At 35.5% G+C, this 21,438-nt stretch overlaps 1 protein-coding gene across 2 annotated transcripts in view; it reads right to left on the bottom strand.

The window, feature by feature from the left end:
* Positions 1 to 670: 670 nt before the first annotated feature.
* LOC140151250 (transmembrane protein 184B-like) overlaps positions 671 to 21,438 on the bottom strand; it is a 43,672-nt gene continuing 22,904 nt past the window's right edge. The window contains exons 4-8 of one of the 2 annotated variants that reach the window (XM_072173521.1): positions 10,545 to 10,715; positions 6,785 to 6,954; positions 5,361 to 5,587; positions 2,445 to 2,543; positions 671 to 2,045 (exon numbers count right to left, since the gene is read on the bottom strand). In XM_072173521.1, the coding sequence (XP_072029622.1) occupies positions 1,875 to 2,045; positions 2,445 to 2,543; positions 5,361 to 5,587; positions 6,785 to 6,954; positions 10,545 to 10,715 (838 nt within the window). In that variant the 3' untranslated portion in view covers positions 671 to 1,874. Of the gene's footprint in view, positions 2,046 to 2,444; positions 2,547 to 5,360; positions 5,588 to 6,784; positions 6,955 to 10,544; positions 10,716 to 21,438 lie in introns of both variants that reach the window. The other variant, XM_072173520.1, reaches the window with a different exon arrangement.

The following is a 21,438-nucleotide window of genomic DNA, read 5'->3' as shown; positions in this document are numbered from 1 at the left end:
GTAGCAATAACAAAATTGGTAGTGCTAGGGTTGAGCACAGGGAGCATGATATGCTCCTGCCCCATCTCTGGGCTCCTATTATATACTTCTAGGACTAACTTACCTCTGTAATTAATCTTTATCCATTGCCTCCAAAGAAATAAATGTCTGTTACCACCATTGAATACCACACAAAGGACCATATGACCTAAGATAAATCCTTGTATTTTTTCACAAAAATACAGAAAACTTACATCTTTTTTTTCCTTTCTTAGTCTACATCATGAGTATGCATATTCTATGTTACATTTATCACTTAATGTATTTGTCTACCTGAAATTGGCACCATAAAATTACAAACATCCATCTCTACATATGCCCACTGATGGTATCGGTCTACAAGTACTACTGAAATCAGTTTTAGGTCAGCACAGTGACCTCACCAGACCAGCTGGTCAAAAGGAAGGAGGTCACAGTACAAATACCTTCCATGACTAGCTGGTCAGTAACTCACCAGGTATAATACAGAAGTGGTAGTCTATTATACTCAGTTTAGCCAAAGGTACAGTCACACAAGCACTTTGAAAAGTAAAAATGCATGTAAAAACATGTAAATAACATAATTATTATCTGTTCCAACTCCAGTGACACCTTGTGAATATTGTCCTGATTAGACCTATATTCACTGGAGGAGCATGATAACGAGCACAGCTCTTATTATATTGATTTACATTTGAGAGTAAAATGCTAAATACAAAACATCCAAAGGTCCAGTGAAATAAACAAGGTGTCACTGGAGCTAAAATAGATAACAGCACCTGCTGTATAAATGGGAGACAGGTATTCTATTTTGGTCAGTCTACTCCTAAAGTAAAACTGCAGTATGGTATTAACCCCATGAGAACTACCTGCCTATTGGTCAAAAAGAAGTTTTCATTTTCAATTGGACCAATCTGCAATATTATTAAAATAATTTCACCACACAAAACAATTAGGGTGAATTATTTGGAAAGCTCCATTCTGATTGGTGATTAAAATGAAGATATCAAGAAATTGACCAATCAGAGGCAATGTTAGATTGGCAGGTAGTGCTCTGGGGGATGACATATAGCAGATACTGCACTTTTACTTTGCATGGTAGACTTGTGACTAAGTAATGCAACACAAGGTTACATGTTTTCAAGCAGCAACTAAATAAAGTTTCCCTAAGGGTTGTCCATAACGCTGTCAACTTACTGCATACTGCATACTTGTTAATTAAAGAATCTGCACCTGCATACGAGTTAGCTCATATTCAAGGCTAAACAGAGTATATTACTACAACCTACTGTTCCTGCATCTTATTCTCAAATACGACATGTACATTTGAAACCAACTAGTGCATCTCAAATCATTCCACAAACATATGACGTTGTCAACTATGCATGTTTCGATCACGCTCCCTCAAAGTTGTTACTAAGCAGCTGCTTGCTTAGGTGAGAGGTTCTATGTAATACACACATGCATTGACCCGACACCAGACACATATACCTGTGTTCGAGAATTAAATAGAGCAACAGTAATTGGCCAACTTCTCTTAAATGCTTAGGCAAAGCAAACATTACTCGACATTGTAATAAAGACAGTCTTCTATATTGTAAGCATATATAAGAGAAGATTGGCCACCACCAAAATTCTAGTACATCCATAGCATTTCTTTTTGCCCAAGTCATACTGCCACTATAAAGCTTCAAACTGTGTTGCTTGCTGGCTTAAATATGCTGAATACAATCCACAGTCATTTGGCTTGTCTAATACACCGCTACTAAATAAGACTTAATACTGGGTTTATCTCATAAACCGATCCTCCAACATAACATCACATTGGGACGTCATATCCCGATCATCAACTGTTCTTAGAATTCCTCATCAGAGCTTAGTAACATAGACTTTTCATTCTGGCTTGACCTGCTAGATTGTCTTGGTACTGACTGTTTCCCACCTGCTGGGTTCATGGTGCCTTTTGTTAGTCCTCCTCCTCCTCCTGGGTAATGGTAATACCCATCTGAATCATCACGTGTGTTAACCTGAAAATATCATAAACAAGAATATTCATATAACTGAATGGCTTTGAGGGTGATACAAGAATGTATTACATGGTCTTAAATGTATTGTATGAGTCAAAGATGAGTACAATGTAGCATAGAGGTTTATTTATATGAAGTCTAACCAGCATCTAATAACAGGTATAATACTAATAGAGCTGTCCACAGGATCAACAAGCAAGCATCTTGTATTGTCGGCAAGAAAGATGGTAGCAGGAGCCATATTTTGTCAGTTTTAGCCAAGTAGTACAATATGTGACCAGATCTGGTCTACTCAGGCTAAAGTTGGCAATAATAAAACTGAGATAGGCAAAAATTTCTGACTTTGGCCTGAGTGGTTCAGATTGGGTCACATGCAAGTGAGAATTAGCATGAACCTACCTGCTGCATGTACTGTTGATAAGCTGGTGAGAAGTTGTGAATAGTGTCATGGAACATATCACTTGGGTTTACTGTGTCCTTAAGATTGTTGGATATGCTCTGCTGAAAACAAATATATGAAGTACAGAAAAAACTTCAAGTTTTCATATTATCACAGATTTATTACTGGATGAATCTATTTATCAAATTTATTTTGCTACCTTGGTTTAAATAATCACTTTCCCATTTGTCATTCGCTGCTTTGGAAAAGATGCAACAAAATTCTCTACATTTGCAGTGTTAAAGGAGCCTGTCATGATTTTAACATCATCTTTTTAGAGTATGGTTCAAACGCTATCCACAAAAAAACACTTATTTCCAAGTTTCAGTTGGTTCGGATGTTGAATTTACAAGTTACGCACAAGTGCATGTGCACCTGTAATAGATCACTGTGTTAATTTCTGTGTGTCAACAGAAAATGCAATTTGGATGATACCAAATGATCAAATCTGCAAGAAAGGTTATGCACACAAACATTGTGTTGTCTTGGTTTTTGATGGTATACAAATCTCAGTTTGTTTTTAAGTTGGGGGAAGAGGCTGTGGCTCACGAAGTGCCCCTGATAATTGAAGAGACTATTTTGTGTATTTTTGCTTCATTTGGGGGATAATAGTTAATCAATTATTTGGGAGAGTTTAGGTTGACATGTGAATTATCTGTACTTTTGAATCCTGTACACAGCTTGACATTGGGTATGTTGTCATGTATGAATTCATCAGCTAATCAGCCTCACCCAATTATTGTCTTGCCATGTATACTTGCAGACACACTGAGTATTAATATACTGTTCTCGTGCACCACATAAATAATACGTCATAAAGAATTTGGAATGAATGGAGTGAATTCATCCCAATATCCTGCAAGCATTTACAACAAATGTTACCAAGTGATAGTCCAACAATCTGCATGGCTGAGTTACAAAGAAGTCAGGAGTAGAAGTCAACAAAGAAAAGAAAACAAGGAATAGTAGATGGTGCTATATACATTCCGAAAGTTCTCAGGTGAACAAAAGTCACTTGAGTAATACTAGCTTTAATCTACTTCACCATGAAGTCAGTAGTAGGTCAGCATTCATCACATGTCTTATTTGACCTAAATATATGAGGCTACACCAATAGACATCACAAGTGTAATTGTAACTCAGGTAAGAATCACTCCACTTTATATGAAAACAAAATGGCCAGCTGATAGGACACATTGGAAAATTGTCTATAGCTTCTGTATCAAATATGCAATCAGTATTGGGTTACTCCAGTTAAAATACATACACCCCGTATGGAAGACATAACCCTGATCTCGCACACAGCGAGTGCAGATTGAAAATGAAATCACCCGTTCAGGTAATCCCATTTGAAATTCACACTCCCTGTGTGGAAGATTAAGGTCATGTCTTTCATAAGTGTAAGGATTTCAATTGGAATAACCCCATTACTAGCCTGATAAAATACAAGGATCTTTCTGTATCAGTGGTCACACCAAAGTTTAAACACCAAGTTGTGATAGATTAGGAAACCTGTACTGGAGACAAGATGCTTTTTGTACAACCCATTGCAAATTTTAGGGAATTATGCCCAAAAGTTCAGAAAATTCAGCATGCAAGTCAGTATCATCTAGATCAAATCGAGATAGCTAGTGCAACATTTTCATAAACTTTGAATAACAAGAAGTTCTTTGGTTTGTTATTTCAATGTAAAACTGATTCCCTCTATAAGAAGAATTCAAAAGAAAAAAAAGTTGTTCAACACTACTAAGAAGTCAAGTCTGATAAGTGACCATTAGAATACTTCAAAATGCTGCCACAAGTTTTACCATGTTACAAAGCAATTCAGCATATATAGTCAGATTCACCATGATCTGATCCATGCAAGTAGCCCATACAAACAGAGAGAATCACTGATAACTCATAGCCGATCAGTCTGAAAAAGATGTAATACTCTACCTTACTGACAACAAAGCCCCTTAAAAATACTGTATAATAATAAAAGTGGAAGCAAACTTAGTTAGCACACAAAATTGCTCAATATGAATGTAAATTTTCCCAGAATGTTGTATCTTAAAATTATATCTAATTTCAAATACATTAAGGGGGTACTACACCACTGGCCAATTTTGTGCCCATTTTTGCATTTTTCTTAAAAATTATAGCACATTGGTGACAGGTAAGATATGTATATTATAGGGGCAAGAACTACAACTACTGCACTTAAAATTCAGCAACTCAAAGCAAGTAGTTATTGATTTATTGATCAAATATTGGTTTTCCTCATTTTTACTGTAACTCCACAACTGTTGTCTGTGCTGAAATAAAATTTCCAGTGCAGTAGTTGTAGTCCTTGCCCCTATAATATACATATCTTACTTGTCCCCAATGCGCTATAATTTTTGAGAAAAATGCAAAAATAGGCACAAAATTGGGTAGGGGTGTAGTACCCCCTTAACATACTTTTTTCTAACAAGCAGTGGTAAGCAAGAAGAATAAAATTGCCCACATAATCAGAGTAGTGCAAAGCTCATTCGTGATTGATGAGTGCAACTGAATGACTGGCATGTGAAAAAATGCCTTTAACTTTTTCCTGTATTTCCTCAAGTTTCACTTGTTAATTGCTTGTTTTTTTCCCTGCCAAAATCAATCCAATTTTGCTAAAAGATGGGCAATTTTAAATGAATATTGAAAAAATGGGTTTTGTGTTTGACGCCTAATTCATGGTTGGTTTGATCATGAAATACTGCTGAAGTGCACATTCTTGCGGAACATTCATTTTGCTAGTACCGGTACTGCAAAATAAATATGTGCAATGTCTACCCATTTAGTCTGATCAAAGTTCAGCTTTTATACACCATATAATGGCAAACCAAACAAGATGTTTCAATCCGTACCTGCATATTACTAGGTCCTCGACTCTGCAATTCCATCCTAGCTCCATCTTGATACAACACATATGGGAATGCAAAACGTAACCCAATGGCAGCAAACAACATCTCAATACAGATGAGGAAATTCTGGTATCCAGCAGACACGGTTCCAGCTTCAACGATGTCACCGCTGCCGGTTTGATGGATGACATCGATGACTCCTGCCAACTCGAGGATAGCCAGCAATACGCCTATAGTATGTAAAGCAAGTGGTAAACTGGTATCAATATAATAGTGAAATCATTATAAACATAGTAAATTCTACCAGAAGTTAGTTATGGTAGAGTTCTCCTGATGAGGAGGATAATGGTCTTCTCATCAAAATATTGAGGTGTAATTCTTAATTTTGTTTTGTGTTGAAACATGGAAAAACTGTTTTACAACTCAATCAACAGTGAAAATATTTGAAACGGTTATCTGATTAGGTTTTGTGTATTATCCATGTGACCTGTGTCAAAGGTCAATTATTCAATTTTCACTTGATATATCTTTAAATAACATGTGATTCATTGCTGAAAACTCATGAGATACAAAAGCATTTGAACACTTTTTTTGGCCATAACTGAAATTGATTTGAGCAATACACAATATTGTTCCCGATGACATTGACAGTTACAATTTGCTGGTTACAAATTCCTGTGAAATCCTTTGTATCGGGCTATTCCAGTAGAAATCCATACACCCCCTATGGAAGATATTATAATAATCTTCTACACAGGGAGTGTAAATTTCAAATGGGGTTACCTCAACGGGTGACTCCATTTGAAATCTACACCCTGTGTGGGTGATTAAGGTTGTGTCTTCCATAGGGGTATGGATTTCAACTGGATTTTAAACCTATTGGATATGGCAATTGGAAAAGATCAAAATATCACAAACTTGGGAATGCTCACGAGACAAAGCATGCTAATAGCCAGATGTTGGGTACTAACTAGGCATCACTGGGATGCTAAAAGAGCATACTCAAACATATACATCCATGTATAGCAGGAGAGCAACAAGATAGCAACATATAGGTGAACAACTTTGAGTGAGATACTGATTGTCATTTCCAATCTGACAACTTGGTTAAGACTAACATTACGTAGCTACTTACGGAGCTGACCTTTTCGATAAATCCCACAAGCCATTGCGAGTTGACCTGAGATGTCATCATTTGACGTCACGCCGATGCGCTCATTGTTAAGAACAGCACACTTCCCGGCTTTGAAATATGCAGTAACAATGTTCACTAAACGATGCGCAACGGTGTGACGTCAAATGACGACATATCAGGTCTACTCACAAAGGCTTATGAGATTTACTGAAAAGAACAATTAAATACACACACACAGTTTACAAAGTTGAATAAAGGACTGACATCCTAGGTATTGCACAGACAGACTCACCTTGCCAAAAGGAGACAAATATGATTGACTTGACCATGAAGAACTTGAGGATTGGTTCAAATGGAGTGAGTATGTCACGGCAGGCAAAGTAGAAGAGGAAGAGAGCATAGAGGGCAAGACTGACAGAGATGTTGTAGATAATCATGATGTACAGATAACCATCAGTTACCCTGCATGAGGAAACAAAATATTAATGAATTATGAATTATCTCATATTAACTGTAGATTGTTAAAAAGGGCTAAAAATATTACAGAATTATGCAAAATCTTAATTACAGTGTTTACTCTATCTCATATAAACTGTATATTGTTAAAAGGGGCTAAAAAGGGCTAATTGAATCCTTTGCACTCATTTAGGAATAAATTAGGTGGTATGGAGTTCCATCGTTAATTTTTAAATTGTATAAATTTCCTGGACAGTGTGGTCTGGTGTTAGAATTCTGGCTACTGCTGCATGAGGTCCCTGGTTCGATTGCTAGCAGTGAAACTTGCTGGGGTATGACTTGGTTATATACCAGAATTTAAGTCTGAATTTAATGGGAAAGATATGTACATGTATGCAGATTAAATTCAGACTTCCACTCTACCTCCCATGGTGCATTTAGAGTTGGGTATAACCATACATAATACCACCCTTCAGAGGGAAATTAAGCCACCAGTCCATGTAAATGTATTAATACAATGAACCCCACTTCACCGTAAGCTTTTCTGGGGCTATCAAGGGTTGTCAAACCCAAACAAAATCAATCAATCAAATATTATTTGATTTTTTTATTAGCTTCCAGTTGTCTTGGTTTTTTAATCCCATTATTTGTAAAAAGTGTAGATTTGCATGATTCCACCCACAGAAATCATCAGCCATTCATCTAGTTTGTTAACATCAAGGATTTCCCAGCAAGGCCATTCTCACAGTAAGACATACATCATATGTCTTACTGAATTAGGAAACCCATTTAACTGCATAAGAACCAAATATAGCAGAATCAGATGGCAAATCTTTCTTACATGTAGGAAAGGTTACCTCCACAGTCATGGTATATTACAAATGGCTAATCAAGTGCGGATAGTAGATAGATGATTGGTTGCATGAATTAGGTTAAAATCTATACTGAAATTGATTTTCTGGATAAGTGACTTATTATGTTGCATCAACATAAATGTAAAACATATCCCTTAATGAGTTCCATCAATATTTTCAATACCATGATTGTATCATGTGACCTTAACTTGCACTTTTAGCATGGCTAACAAGATAGTTGTCTCAGGTTTTTCCTATTCCAAATTATCATGTATATCAAATGCACAAAAAAGATTACAATATATATTGTTTGATATTAAATCTTACATGTATCTAGGGGTTGAAATGTCCCGCATAACCTGCATATTAGTTATGCTAAAAACATCATTTTATCCTTCATTTATGGTCTGCAGGGCATTTTGTGGTTAAGCCAAAGATATAAGACCAAAAGAGAACTAACTATCAGCCTCAGCACACACCAAACGGGAGCATGACGAAATAATTCTGGGGTTACATTATTTTGTCTTCCACGAGCGACACATACACACAGCAGACAAGAGTATGTTTCCTTTTAAAAGACAAAAACCTTCATATAGGGACAAAAAATGCTAAAGATGCGTATATTTCATTTAGAATTGCCCTTGAATGACACCACACGTACATGTATGTTTGATTAGTTCAAATTAATTAAATATACATGGAGCAAATTACTTGGCATTGGTGTGCTGAAATGCTCTAATATTTTTCTTGGTCATAGGGATTGAGTAAGATTTACAGATATGGCTTTGGATTTATAATTGATATGACCTATGGGATGGATACAGTAATGACGACTTTGCCAGACTGGTTAATATCATAACTACTTGGAATATGTTTGATATAAATTGTATTTTATATTTCGGTTTCAACAGCATAACATCTCTCAAATTTTACTCTTTCTAAATCATCAACATTTTGAGTTCAAAGAAGGCATGTTAAATTTATAGGGGAGAGGGGGGTAGGGGACATGGGTTTAATAAACAATGTTTTAAATTTTTATGATATAAATCTAAATAATTATATTAATATCATGAAGGCCACTTGCAATTGCAATCACTTTTAAATATCTTGTGCACTAACATGTAAATTATGTTTGAATATTTTTATGTTCCAGTGTTATGCATAAGCCTCTTCCCTCGTTTTTATTAAAAATAATGTTTATTTTGTTTGGTTCACTATTTTAGACAGCTATGAAGGTTTTTAAAGCATGATGGCTGTCATAATATGTTTTAAATATTCATTATTGTGGAATAAAGCTAAATAGTTGAATGTTTAAATTTATTCTGTCATAAGTTATTTAAGGGGTGGGGTATGAACGTTTGGACAGTATTTATTGTGGGACATTAGAGCACATCAGACATATCGAAATGCATTCTGAATACAAAGAATGTCCTTCTGATATCAAATAATTTTGATTTTTTGAAATTACGCAATGTAATACACATTTTATGGCAAATGATTAAAATTTATATTTTTGATATTTAACAGTACTCAAGTAAACTTTATAAATTTGATGATTTACACTTAAAGTGTATGTAGGTAGAATGAAAAGCCGACGGTCAATTGAAAATTTTGACCTTTCATATTAAAGATATGGATTTTTTCCCCAAAACACCCAAAAAAATTAGGTCTTTTGGGGGAAAAATCCATATCTTCAATATGAAAGGTCAAAATTTTCAATTGATCATCGGCTTTTCCTCCCAGCTTCATACACTTTAAGAATCTGTCATTAGATTTATAAAATTTACTTCGAGGACTGTTATATATCAAAAATGTGAAAAATATCAAATTTTAATAATTTGTCATAAAATATTTTGTATTATATCTTTGAACAAATTCATTTGGATTGTTAGATTTCACTGTTGACATATTTCTTTTTGTACAAATCCAATAAAAATGAAGATGTTAAACTCACATTTTAGTGACGTTTCACCACTACACTAGTGGTTTCATCAGACTGGCAACTCATCACATCTGACAAACCATTCCATCAATTGGGAGGACTCAAAAGTCATCGATAGAGAAGCTGACAAGACCACCAGATGGCTGAAAGAAGCCATCTGGATGCGCCGCAAAGGCAAAGACACTCTAAACAAGGACGAGGGGGCCTACTCACTCAACAACATCTTTGACCAACTCATCACGCCCTCTATAGCGGTTCCTGTTGCCTATAAAAGGAAGCAGTCAGATGTGATGAGTTGCCAGTCTGATGAAACCACTAGTGTAGTGGTGAAACGTCACTAAAATGTGAGTTTAACATCTATTGGATTTGTACAAAAAGAAATATGTCAACAGTATTTTGTATTATATCGTGAATTTCAAAAAATGAAAATTAATTGATATCAGCAAGACATTCTTCGTATTCAGAATGTAATTCGATATGTCTGATGTCCCACAAAAAATACTGTCGAAACGCTCAAAACGCTCATTCCAGATCCCTTTTAAAACTATCAATTAATGTTATTTTGGTTCACTATTCTGGACAACCGGGTACCATCAAGGTTTTAAAAATTAATATTATAAATATTCATTTTTATTAGCTTTATTCTACAATAAGTAGCATAAATTGCAACCATTAGCATATCACTTGCCTATATTAACATTAACAAATTTGAGGACACTTAAATAATCCACACATGATTTCACTTTGTACGTGGAGCATCAGTCACATAATTATACACACACTCTTCTTCTTCTACTTACGAGAAGTTTCCATCATCATATTTTCCGAATGGCAGTAATATGAGTGTTATAATGACCATAATGGGCTTGATGAGACAGAACTGCAACGTCGCTTGTTTACAAAACCTCAGGAATCCTATGGAGTATGTCTTCCCTTGTAAACAACATGTACAACAGAAAATGCTGGTTGGCCTGCACATGAAATGAAGAAAAATAATAGATTTGTATTTAAAGCTGAACTTACATCTACATTGTACCATACATGAAGTAAACAAAATGTTTATCACAGTCACAGAGTCATGGCAAAAATATATAATGCAAAATCACTTCCAACAAGAAAACATTAGAGTGCAGAATACTTACAAACTTTAAAAACACATCTTGAAGCAACATCAACCTAGCGCTTTACTGACAATCTTGGGATATGTGAATAAAATAACTTGAGTTTCATAAACCACTGTCAGGAAAATTATACAGCTAGATGGTAGGCCTCATTTTCAAAAAATTTTTGTCCCAAATACATGTAGGGTCTCTTTCCACGGCAGTCATAATCCAACCCCAGAATCCAACAAAGATTTGCAACCCTACCTCGCCCCTGACCCCAACCTAAATTTATAATTGCAAAATATTAAGGTGTACCTTAATCGTGCGAATGGATTAGGCCCCCATTTTATTATTACATGACTTTTAAAGAGCTTCATGAAAATGCAACACTGATATCATTTGACAATGTTGCAGCAATGCCAGCTGAGGATTAATCAAACGCTGGTTTCATATTACCGTGATTACTACGCATCCTCCTCTGACACCTTGTTAGATGTGAAGAGTCCTACATGTTGGAACATTTTCCCCAAACAATAGTGTACCATATGGTTGGTCACTGATCTCTTCTTAGAGAAAAATCAGATACTTTTTGGACTAAGACTGAGTAGACTCATCAGTGGGCACTTTGTAATTTTGGTGAAAGCTTGAAAGCTGCTCTTTGGTTAGTTTTGACCAATTATCATGTCACATGGTAGTACTTGCACATAATGAAACCCCGGGAATGAAACTGGTGATGCAACCACGTAAATGCACCGATTCAAATCTGCCATTGCAAAATCCCCAGGGGGGCCACTCACGTGCATATTATAGGTGTACACATGCGTGACCAATTTTTTTTAAACACCCCCTAAACAAGTTTTACCCTATCAGCAAATTTAGCCCCTTAATTAGGTAATTTAATGTAGAATTTACCCCCTAATGAGTTTTTGGCTAGTATAAATGAAAAAAATGTACCCTTTTTGGACTCATAATTACCAAAAATTTGAAAAGGTACCCTAAATAAGTTGTTCAGTTGCAGAAAACTACCCTTATTCTTGAAAATCAGTAGACCCTAAATGTGTCACGCGCGTAACTTGCCTTGCCTAAAAAAACACCCCTTTTTACTTGTTTTTTTGGTCATGCATGCATACAGACCATTTATGTGAGTGCCCCCGGGCAAAATCCAACATGGCGTTAGGCCTATAAACTTGTGAGTATCAACACACTATTATAGTGGTTCAATTTGTTTTATGGGTAGTTTACTTGTACTACAACATTGTTTTGCTGAACAAATTCCATTCAATGTCACAGGTTGGTGTGTGTAAATGCAACAGAGCAAATAAACATGCAATCAATACAGCCTTACCAAACCACTCCACTAGCTCTTGAACATAACAGATGTATGTCATCAATGACGGAACAGGTAATAAAATAATAATACATGCAGTAACATCAGGATATAACCTGACATGATAACTTCTTTTCCCCCTTAGTTTTTCTTTTTAAAAGTATTCATTTATCTCTGAACCATACCACCCGAAGGTGGTTTGGTAGTGCTCTATGTGCTTCCCCTCCCCCGTCTTGTTCCACGGAAGGTATCTTAGGGTATAAGGTAAGGCTTTGTGAGGTTCAGGAGGGTTGTGTTTTATACAAAAGGCAGCAATTGCAAGTAAAACCACTGACATAACAATATAATATTATAGACAATTTTGTCAAGCTAGCACCAACCAGCTTGTAATATATTCATATCCTAGCCTCAGTACTGACTGATAGTGATGAGAACTGCAATGTTGCCACAAAAACACCTTTGCTGCCCAATTGGGCTCCTTCACATTAGCCCACAGTGCCTCCGAAGTCGCTCCACCTTACTGAATGGGCTAGTGTCAAACACAATGGCAAAAGCCTAGCTATTCATTTAGCCATATTTCACAGGTCTACAAAGTTTTCAATTTTCAATCGGTTAGTGAGTTACGGAAGTGTATGACAGATGACAAGCTTGTAAGGGAATATGTGTATCCTATGGTCCATGAAAAAGAAATAACACATATGCCCTATATATGGTATTGGGCTTTAAATTTAGTGATCTCTGTACTTCACGCCTGATTGACTTCCTGGAAACACCTGGAGTTTGACAAATAAATGTCTTTCAATCCCTCCTACATGTCCAAACAGCACAGTGCTGGACATATTGTAGAGGAATGTAGAGGCTATCATTTGAAGTGGGGCTGCTACAAATATAAATGTGCTATTGGCTTATTTTTGACCCCAAGTGCATTTTTCACATTTGGGGGAAAAACTTTTTTCTCCAATTTTCAATGTTTCCCCCAGATTTGGAGAGTCCCTGGATCTAGAGCCAAGTGCTGCAATCATTGTGGTTGATTTCTTCACAAAATGCAAAAAAATACAATGGGTGTAGTACCCCCTTAAAGATTTCGGAATGCATACAAAACCATTTTTAGATCTTTAATAGATTATGAAGTGAACACAAGTTACAATTCTGCTCATTTTAGATACAAAATTGTAATTTTTTGTGATTTTTCCAAAAAAATTCAAAATCAAGTATGAATGATTGCAGCACTTGGCTCAGGGACTCTCCAAATGCACACAAAAAATTGCAAAACAAAACAAAATTTGTGTTTTGGGCAGGTAATATATTTTTGCATATTTTGGAAAATCGGGGTGCATATTTTGGCCTTCCAAATCACATATTAATAGCAATTAACAGACCCTAACCAGTTCTGCATCATCTTTACTCAGATGGTGTACAAAGGATACTGCATGCCAGCCATGTCAATTCCACACAAAACAGAAATTAAGAGGCATACATATAGGTTGAAGCCATCACGAGACAAGTCACTGAGTGATCAAATGCTGTAGCGACTGTGCAAATACCATCAATTCAGTTGTGGCTTGTGACTATAAGTACTTGTATTGCTTTCATGTCAATTGAGTTCAACTGGTAGCTATTTCAGGCTAGGCATGCTATGACTTCTGTACAATACCAGTTTATTGGCTAGTGGCTTTTCTGAATGGACACATAATATGTCACCAAAACACGAAGTTGCCCGGGGGGGTCACTCGCTCCCATTGTGGCCTGTACACCATCCGCGATAATCAACTTTTGAAAAGCACTACCCTTGGCTAAAACAATACCCTAAACAGGCATTTTCACACCCTAAACAGGGATTTATTCCTTGCATCAAATTTCATATCCTAAATTTCATTTCTGCGTATTAGCAATTGCAATTTTGCTACCCTTTTTCCAATATTTCATGTTTTTGACACCCTAAACGCGTTGCAGCGTGTCGTGCTTACCCACGAAAACCTACCCTTTTTACGCGTTTTCATTATCGCGGATGGTGTACAGGCCACAATGGGAGTGACCCCCCGGGCGAAGTTGTCATTTTGTAAGTAGCTATGCACTAGTCATTCCTGTGCATAATCTATATTGTAGTTACCTAAAAGTTAATTTTTGTTTGTATTTTTTAAATCTTCCAAAGAGACAATTACAACTTTTGTAACCACATTGTTAATTGATTTCATTGAGTATTACTAGAAATGATCTGTTCCTGTTTACATGCATGGTGTACATGCCTTCTCAGAGTCTATGAGCAGACAAACCATAAGCAAAGCAAATTATGCTTGTTTTTTTTTGTGTGTGTGTGTTTAAATCATACATGTATGAGGCTTAAATGACCGGGCAGTGTACAAAATGTATGTTAAGGTGGTACTGTTAAAATGTATGTGTACATGTAGGGGTCAAGGGTCCCATTCTCAGGCTCTTCTGCAGTTCCAAAGACCTGAATTTGAGGATCACTCCCAGTTCTTTAGACTACCCTTCACTTTGAGTAATACAACTCCCATAATTGTATCTCTATAGCATGGAATTTTGGTAACTCCATAATCTATAATGTGGCCAAAGTTTAGTTCTCTAAACCCCAAAATATATTGAAATTTCAGTTCAGAGCCCTTCTTTTGCCCGAAAATAAATTCTTCTCCAAAGTTTGCCGCTCTGTGCTATTACACCCCTACCAAATTGAAAGCTGAGCACCCCCTGGGCTTAAACGATAATCTTGCAAAGACAAAAGACCAAAATAATTATCATCTTTTTCATTGCAATCGTTATCACTATCGTTGTCAACCTTGCCTGCACCCTTGTCATCATCATCACCACCTTCGTCAACATCATTTTCATCATCACCATAACAACATAAACCATCCCCAGTTCCTCCACTTTAAATATCACAGAGGCCATCACAGAAACTAGGTTAGATTCAGTTTCACAGCGAATCCCCTAGCTACATGCAGGCTAAATACTTGCTTCACGTCACGTCATCAAGCCCTTATAGCATAGGTGAAGTCAGGTTATGTGAGTGTGTATGTGTACATCCACTTTAATACAATGAGGCAAGTTTATTGTCAACATATGGATGGATGGTTGTCATCTTCAGGAGACATCCTGTCAATTTATTTACACAACAATGACAAATTTTCATCTATTTGATCACCAAACTCTATAAAATGTCATAGTATTGTATTGTATATTATATACTTTATATTTTTAAATCTCATTTTTATTTTGGACAGAATAGAATCAAACATGATGGAATAGATTCTGCAAGCACAAATGCACATAATTTCTGAATACTTCCTTTCATCTTTTTATAATACAATGGTTTTCCTAATTTTCTTGTTTGAAAATAAAAGCTCTAACTGCCCAAAATATTTAGTACAACATTAGGATACTCATGTTCAATAAAAAAAAATCATAAGGTCATACTTCAATTTTCTGAAATTCAATGAATTTATCTTTTATAATATAATAGAATCATTTACAGGTCTGTTAATTAAAACAAAACCATATTATTCAAACAATAAAGCTAATAAATGTAATACTAATTATATTTCAGTAGGAAGTTCAAATGTAGGAACTCCCTTAAAATATGCACGGTGACTCATCATGCATACCATTATAAATAAATCATTGAACAGTTGGATGCATATATACCAGTTCACATTTCTGTAAAAATCATGGTACTACTAATGTGTAGTTTTAAACCTAGAAATATCCTGGTGGATAGAATATAGGACCCCTACGACTTTAAAACCACAGAGATCTCTATTAATGGACCTATTTTGGGTTTTCCAGCAACAACAGGAACTTATGGACAAAAATATTTTATACTGCCTTGTTCCCAACATTAATAGTTATAATAAAATAATCAGATTGTCCACTATTAGGAATTTCTATGAGTAAAATAGCCTAAATTCAATAAAATTTCAATTTTTTTTCTTCTGCCATTTGATTACATTCACTCAAGTTAAGGAACAGCCTTTTCGCCAGCCCATTCGGGGCTGGTACCTGTTTCCGGTTTGGGGTCAGTTTACTCAAGAGATTATATTTTAGTGGTATTGGAATGATTTTTTTTTTTTACTTTTTGTGGTTAAATTTTTTTTTTAATATTTTAATTCGATTTGTTAGGAAAAGTAAGTATGTTTTGCCGTTTCAACGAACGAAAACGAGTGAGGATTACCAAAGTTATGTTTGAACTAATTAATTATGACTTTAAAAGTTTAAAGGCCTAAATGTAACAATAATAGTTAATATATATAGCATCATATGGTCAGCAGAAGAAAATCTGACATCACCTATGATGTCATATCAGTGTCCTTGACCGTGTGTCCTTACTCCTTGACCACTGAACAGCGTGATATCATGTTGATAACAGATCTATAGAATCAAAATCTTCATCATATCCCGGATCATATCACAGATTCTCAACAATCTGTGATCATATGGACCATATTGATGTGAAAGTAGTTATCTATCATATCCTGTGTCGCTTTTATGGATAAAAATGACTCAAAATGTTATTGATGAAATGGTTGCTATCATAAACATCAGTTTTGTCTTTTCAACGGGAAAAATCCGATGCAAAATAAAGTTTTTAGGGCCTAGCTATAATATGGGCATAATTTATGCATATAGTATTGAACAATGTACCCCATTTGACATGCACTTATAGATAAATAAATTGTCTTACTTTATTAATTTAATAACTTCTTTATTATAAATAAAATGACACATAACTATTTGATTCATAAAATTACATTCAACAAAATGATTGAAGAGAAAACACACAAGGCACTAGGCAGACTGTTATAGAATGGAGTATGTAAGATGCCATGTCCATAGCTTCATGGGAGTTTCCGACTAGCAATCAACATGATCAGCACATTCAGAAAAACACAGTTTAAGAGTGAAGATTGTAGTGAGTAACCAGTCCTTTATAAATGTGCTGGCCACTATCTATTATAATATAGTAGGCTTAAACTATACATTGCGAATTAATTAAGTTATTTTAAAATAAAATGTACATGTAAGTTAACTCAAACCGGCAGTGTATATATCGAAAGCAGTGAAATCGGACATTCCTAAGCGAAGATATTGAGTTCGTAAGTTCTGGTATTACAAAATTGGAAATTGAGATATCGTGGGTAAAAAGCTGAAAAGACAAAAAAAACCAACGACAACAACAACAACAACAACAACAAAACAAACAGACCAGAACAATTTGGAGTACATGTAATGAATTAAAAGAGTTGACATGAGATTAGGAATTAATGTTTTCTGCTGTTTCAGTGTGCATGTTCTCATCGTTGATGGTTTGGTGGACTGTCATGTAGATGTAAGCGTGATCCGAAAAATGCCTTTCACATTGACCAAAACTAATTACAAGACCTCTTCTACATTGAGGCTGGCTTTCCCTTTTAAAGGGAATTTTATTCCTATCCTGAAACTGGGATAGATGATTTAAGTATCAGGTGTTTGAACATATCTTGCCTGTTACATATTTGCATGACTTGGTCACATCCCATAGTCCATACTCATATGACAGTTTATGCCAATAAATTCAAATCAGTTTATTAAAATTCTATATTCACATCATTCTGTTATAAATAAAGTGACTACTTTCAACTGCCACACTACTCATAACACTAGCAAGACTTATTTTCAGTTCTTACAGAAAAGTGAGCAGATCCGAATGGTGCTGTACTGAAAACAAGTCATGTATGGGGAAAATACTTATGACAGCAATATTACATTGCTGACTCTAGTCCTACTGCATAATGAAGATCTTCAACGCTAGGTTCAGTATCGCAAGGTCCTATCTGAAAATGCAAATTCATTATTTCAAGGGAATGAGCACAAATGTAGAGCAGCAGGAATGGGAACCCATTTTGGAAAGGCTTTCATCTGATACTAGAACACATTTCTAACAAATGTGCATGAGCATTAGATCGACCAGGGGTCCATTTCAATCAACTTACTTACAATAATCATGCATAGCAACATTCACTCTATGGCAAACATTTCTGTAGGACCAAGTTGTTTTTAAGGGCTCTAATTTCAATACAGAATTAAATGAAACTATATAGGATCTTGTCATGCTCAGAATAGCTTCAGTGTTTTCATCTTTATTTTGTACCAAAATATCTACATGTATCATGCAAAGAAAAAAAAACGATATTGAGAGATCTTGTGGCACTAAAACCCATTAATCTCTTTTTCCTCAGATACTATGGAATTTAGGGCAATCTTCAACAGCAGATCATTTTGTCTTCCCATAATGCCTTATCCTTATGAGAACGTATAACACAGATTTTTGGACAATCACTGATGTTTGAGGTGAATTTATAGAAAAATGTGTACTGTTGAGAGAGAAATTGGGAGTGCTGAGATGTTGATGTGTCCAAATATGCACAAGCCTGGCAAAGGGAGTGCATAGTACATGCATCAACATTCAGCACAAGTGCATTATTATATCCAATCTCTCAAGCAACAAGTGATCTGCATACTATTAACCAATTTCAAACTTGATAAAGAAGTTTTGCAATTTTTGATAACAAACAAAATATCTATTAAAATGTCGGAAATTTTGACCAATATCAATACCCACATTAAAAATGAATCAATTCTGCAAGATTTGAACACACAGTGTATAGGCCTACATGTAGTTTGTGAAACTGCATGAGAGTGAAATTATACAGTATTTTACGCCCTCCTAATTTTTTTAAACAGAGCTCTATTCTGACTGGATATTTGGTTCTATGAAATATGCATAACTTTGTAAAATATTCCAAGAATGATTACCATCCTACATGAAGCATATACAGGTCCATGTGTGATTGAGCAATGCATCATGGGAATGTGTGACCTCCTGTTGCAGTTCTAGAGTTTCATGGTTCATCTTCTTTTCCATTTAATTTAATGGTAGGTGTTCTCAGTGGGAAAAAACACCCAACTAAACGGGAAAGCACCCAACCTAATGCAAAAATATGCAAACATATGGGCAAAGCACCAGCTTGTGGAAAAACATCTAAAACTTGTTCAACTAGGAACCTTTAAATAGCTTTAAATCCTTAGTTTGTGTCTCCGATTTGTTCTCCTTTAGTTTAGTCATACTCATACTAATGAAGTCATATTGCCTGTGCAAAGTTGTCAAGGTGTATTACTGGAGCATGTGTTTGATGAATTGATAATTGTCTAAAATGATCAGGAATTTCATCAGGAAATAGTGCATGAGTTGATAATGATCAGGATGCTTTTGGATTTGACACTGTCAATAAAAAAAAATCAGAGGAACTAAATAAGACGATAAACACAAATCATCAGCAGGGACACAATTTTTCTGTGGATTTGGAGAGTCACTAGACCGAAATCTAAATGCTAGGATCATTCTGGTTGATTTTGAAAACAAATTACAACAAAATTATAATTTGCTATTCAAGGGTAAATTGTAATTTGCAATTTTGCTCATCATACAATGTAGGTAAATTTACATGTCCCATCAATAGCAGTTACCATCATCATTTAACAAGGCTGTTTTTCTGAAGAATCCTCAGTTAGCTATGCAAATATTATTGAGAACAAAGTAAAATATTGATCAATTCCTATATAAATGTAACTGGTTTTGTTACATAACTGACCCCTGGGCCAACCCCCTCCCCCATCTGTAAAGAACTTTAAAATGCATCAAAAGTAATCAAAATAAAACCTCTCCGTCCCTGACAAACCAGTTTCAGGTGCATCAATCCTTTGGTCGTTCCTTTACATGTTGTGACAGAATGAATATCCAGATTGTTGTTAGCTAAATTGAATGCTCAGGAAATCCATTAAACTTTGGCTTCAGGCCTGCCCATGGAAAACAGCACTACATAATTGTATGTCATCATTGCAATGACTATTTAGGTTACCGTTGTTATGAAATAGTCAGGCAAGTTGTATTGTAATTCTGTATTAAAGTTAATGTTATTGCCAATGCAACACAACTAATAATGCCCACGAAAAAATAACTGAGGAAAAAAACACACTGTTTTTACCAGGGGTAGACATAAGGAGCAATAATCAACTGGCCCAAGGGCAAATCCACTGGCCCAGATATTCTAACATGTCATAAATTCATATTTATGCCAAAATCCCAAGTTCCAAACTGGCCCACTTGGGCCATCCAGACAGAAAATCTCATGGCGCGAAGAGAAAACTACCTGGCCAGAGCCAGCGGGCCAGTGGCTAAATCAACCCGTTTTTACCTACCTGTATCGAATTATGGCCCACAAAAAAAAATCAAACCAAATTGCATTTTTAGTCAAAAAATAATTACACTATGGTACTCTAATTGCTTGGTTTTATTTTTGAAAATTCTACAAATCCAGCCACAAGCGTGAAATTAAAATATGCAAAATGTTTAATAATGCATTGCACACATGGGGCAAGATCGAACAGGAACACTCATAACCCTGGATTGAGCAACCCCTGAAAATAACAAATTGCGATGTTCTTTTTTTTCTTCAAAAATGTATATGATAATCATGACAATATCATAGATATGATACTGGAAGTAGAATTAGCGCAAGTCCCCTGTGGTGATACAGTCATCATATAGGGTTAAACAAGCAGACCCGATGTAGGATCTGTGTTGAAACACAGATCATGGAAACGATACTTCCGTTACAGGTCACATTGTGAGTGAGGTGAAGATGCTATGAGTTGTTTGTGGTGCAAAATATAATTCATTTTACTTGTTTGATTTCTTGCATAATATAACCTAATACATGATGAAAACTCCCAATGAGCTCTTCCAGTTAAAATCAACCTCCTATGGAAGAGTGACCTTAATCATACATGAATGGGGTGTGAATTTCATATATGGGGTTTACCTGAATGGATGACTCCACAATTTGAAATCTACTGTATAGTCAATGTTTTCGCGAGAAGAAATTTCCATGATTTTAGTGATTTAGTAACATTGCATGAGAATTTAATTTTGCGGCATCAACATTAATTATAATGCAACTCTCTTACAAAATGTTTTTGTCTTTACTCGCGAAATTCGCGAAAATGAAGTCTCGCAAAAATTTCTACTTTTACAGTACTGTATATGTGGAAGATTAAGGTCATATCTTCCATCTATATGGGGGTGTAGAGATTTCAACTTGAATAGCCCACATTTGTCTCACTCATTCTCCTGTACAACCAATTACAGCATATCATGCATTGCACTCAAGACAAAAATGTAATATTATTTTAGGTTTTTTTTTATAATTTGCA

This window comes from Amphiura filiformis, chromosome 4, assembly GCF_039555335.1.
Source record: "Amphiura filiformis chromosome 4, Afil_fr2py, whole genome shotgun sequence".
NCBI classification, from domain to species: Eukaryota; Metazoa; Echinodermata; class Ophiuroidea; order Amphilepidida; family Amphiuridae; genus Amphiura; species Amphiura filiformis.
The sequence above is the reverse complement of the archived record's forward strand: the minus strand, read 5'-3'. Positions and strand labels throughout refer to the sequence as shown.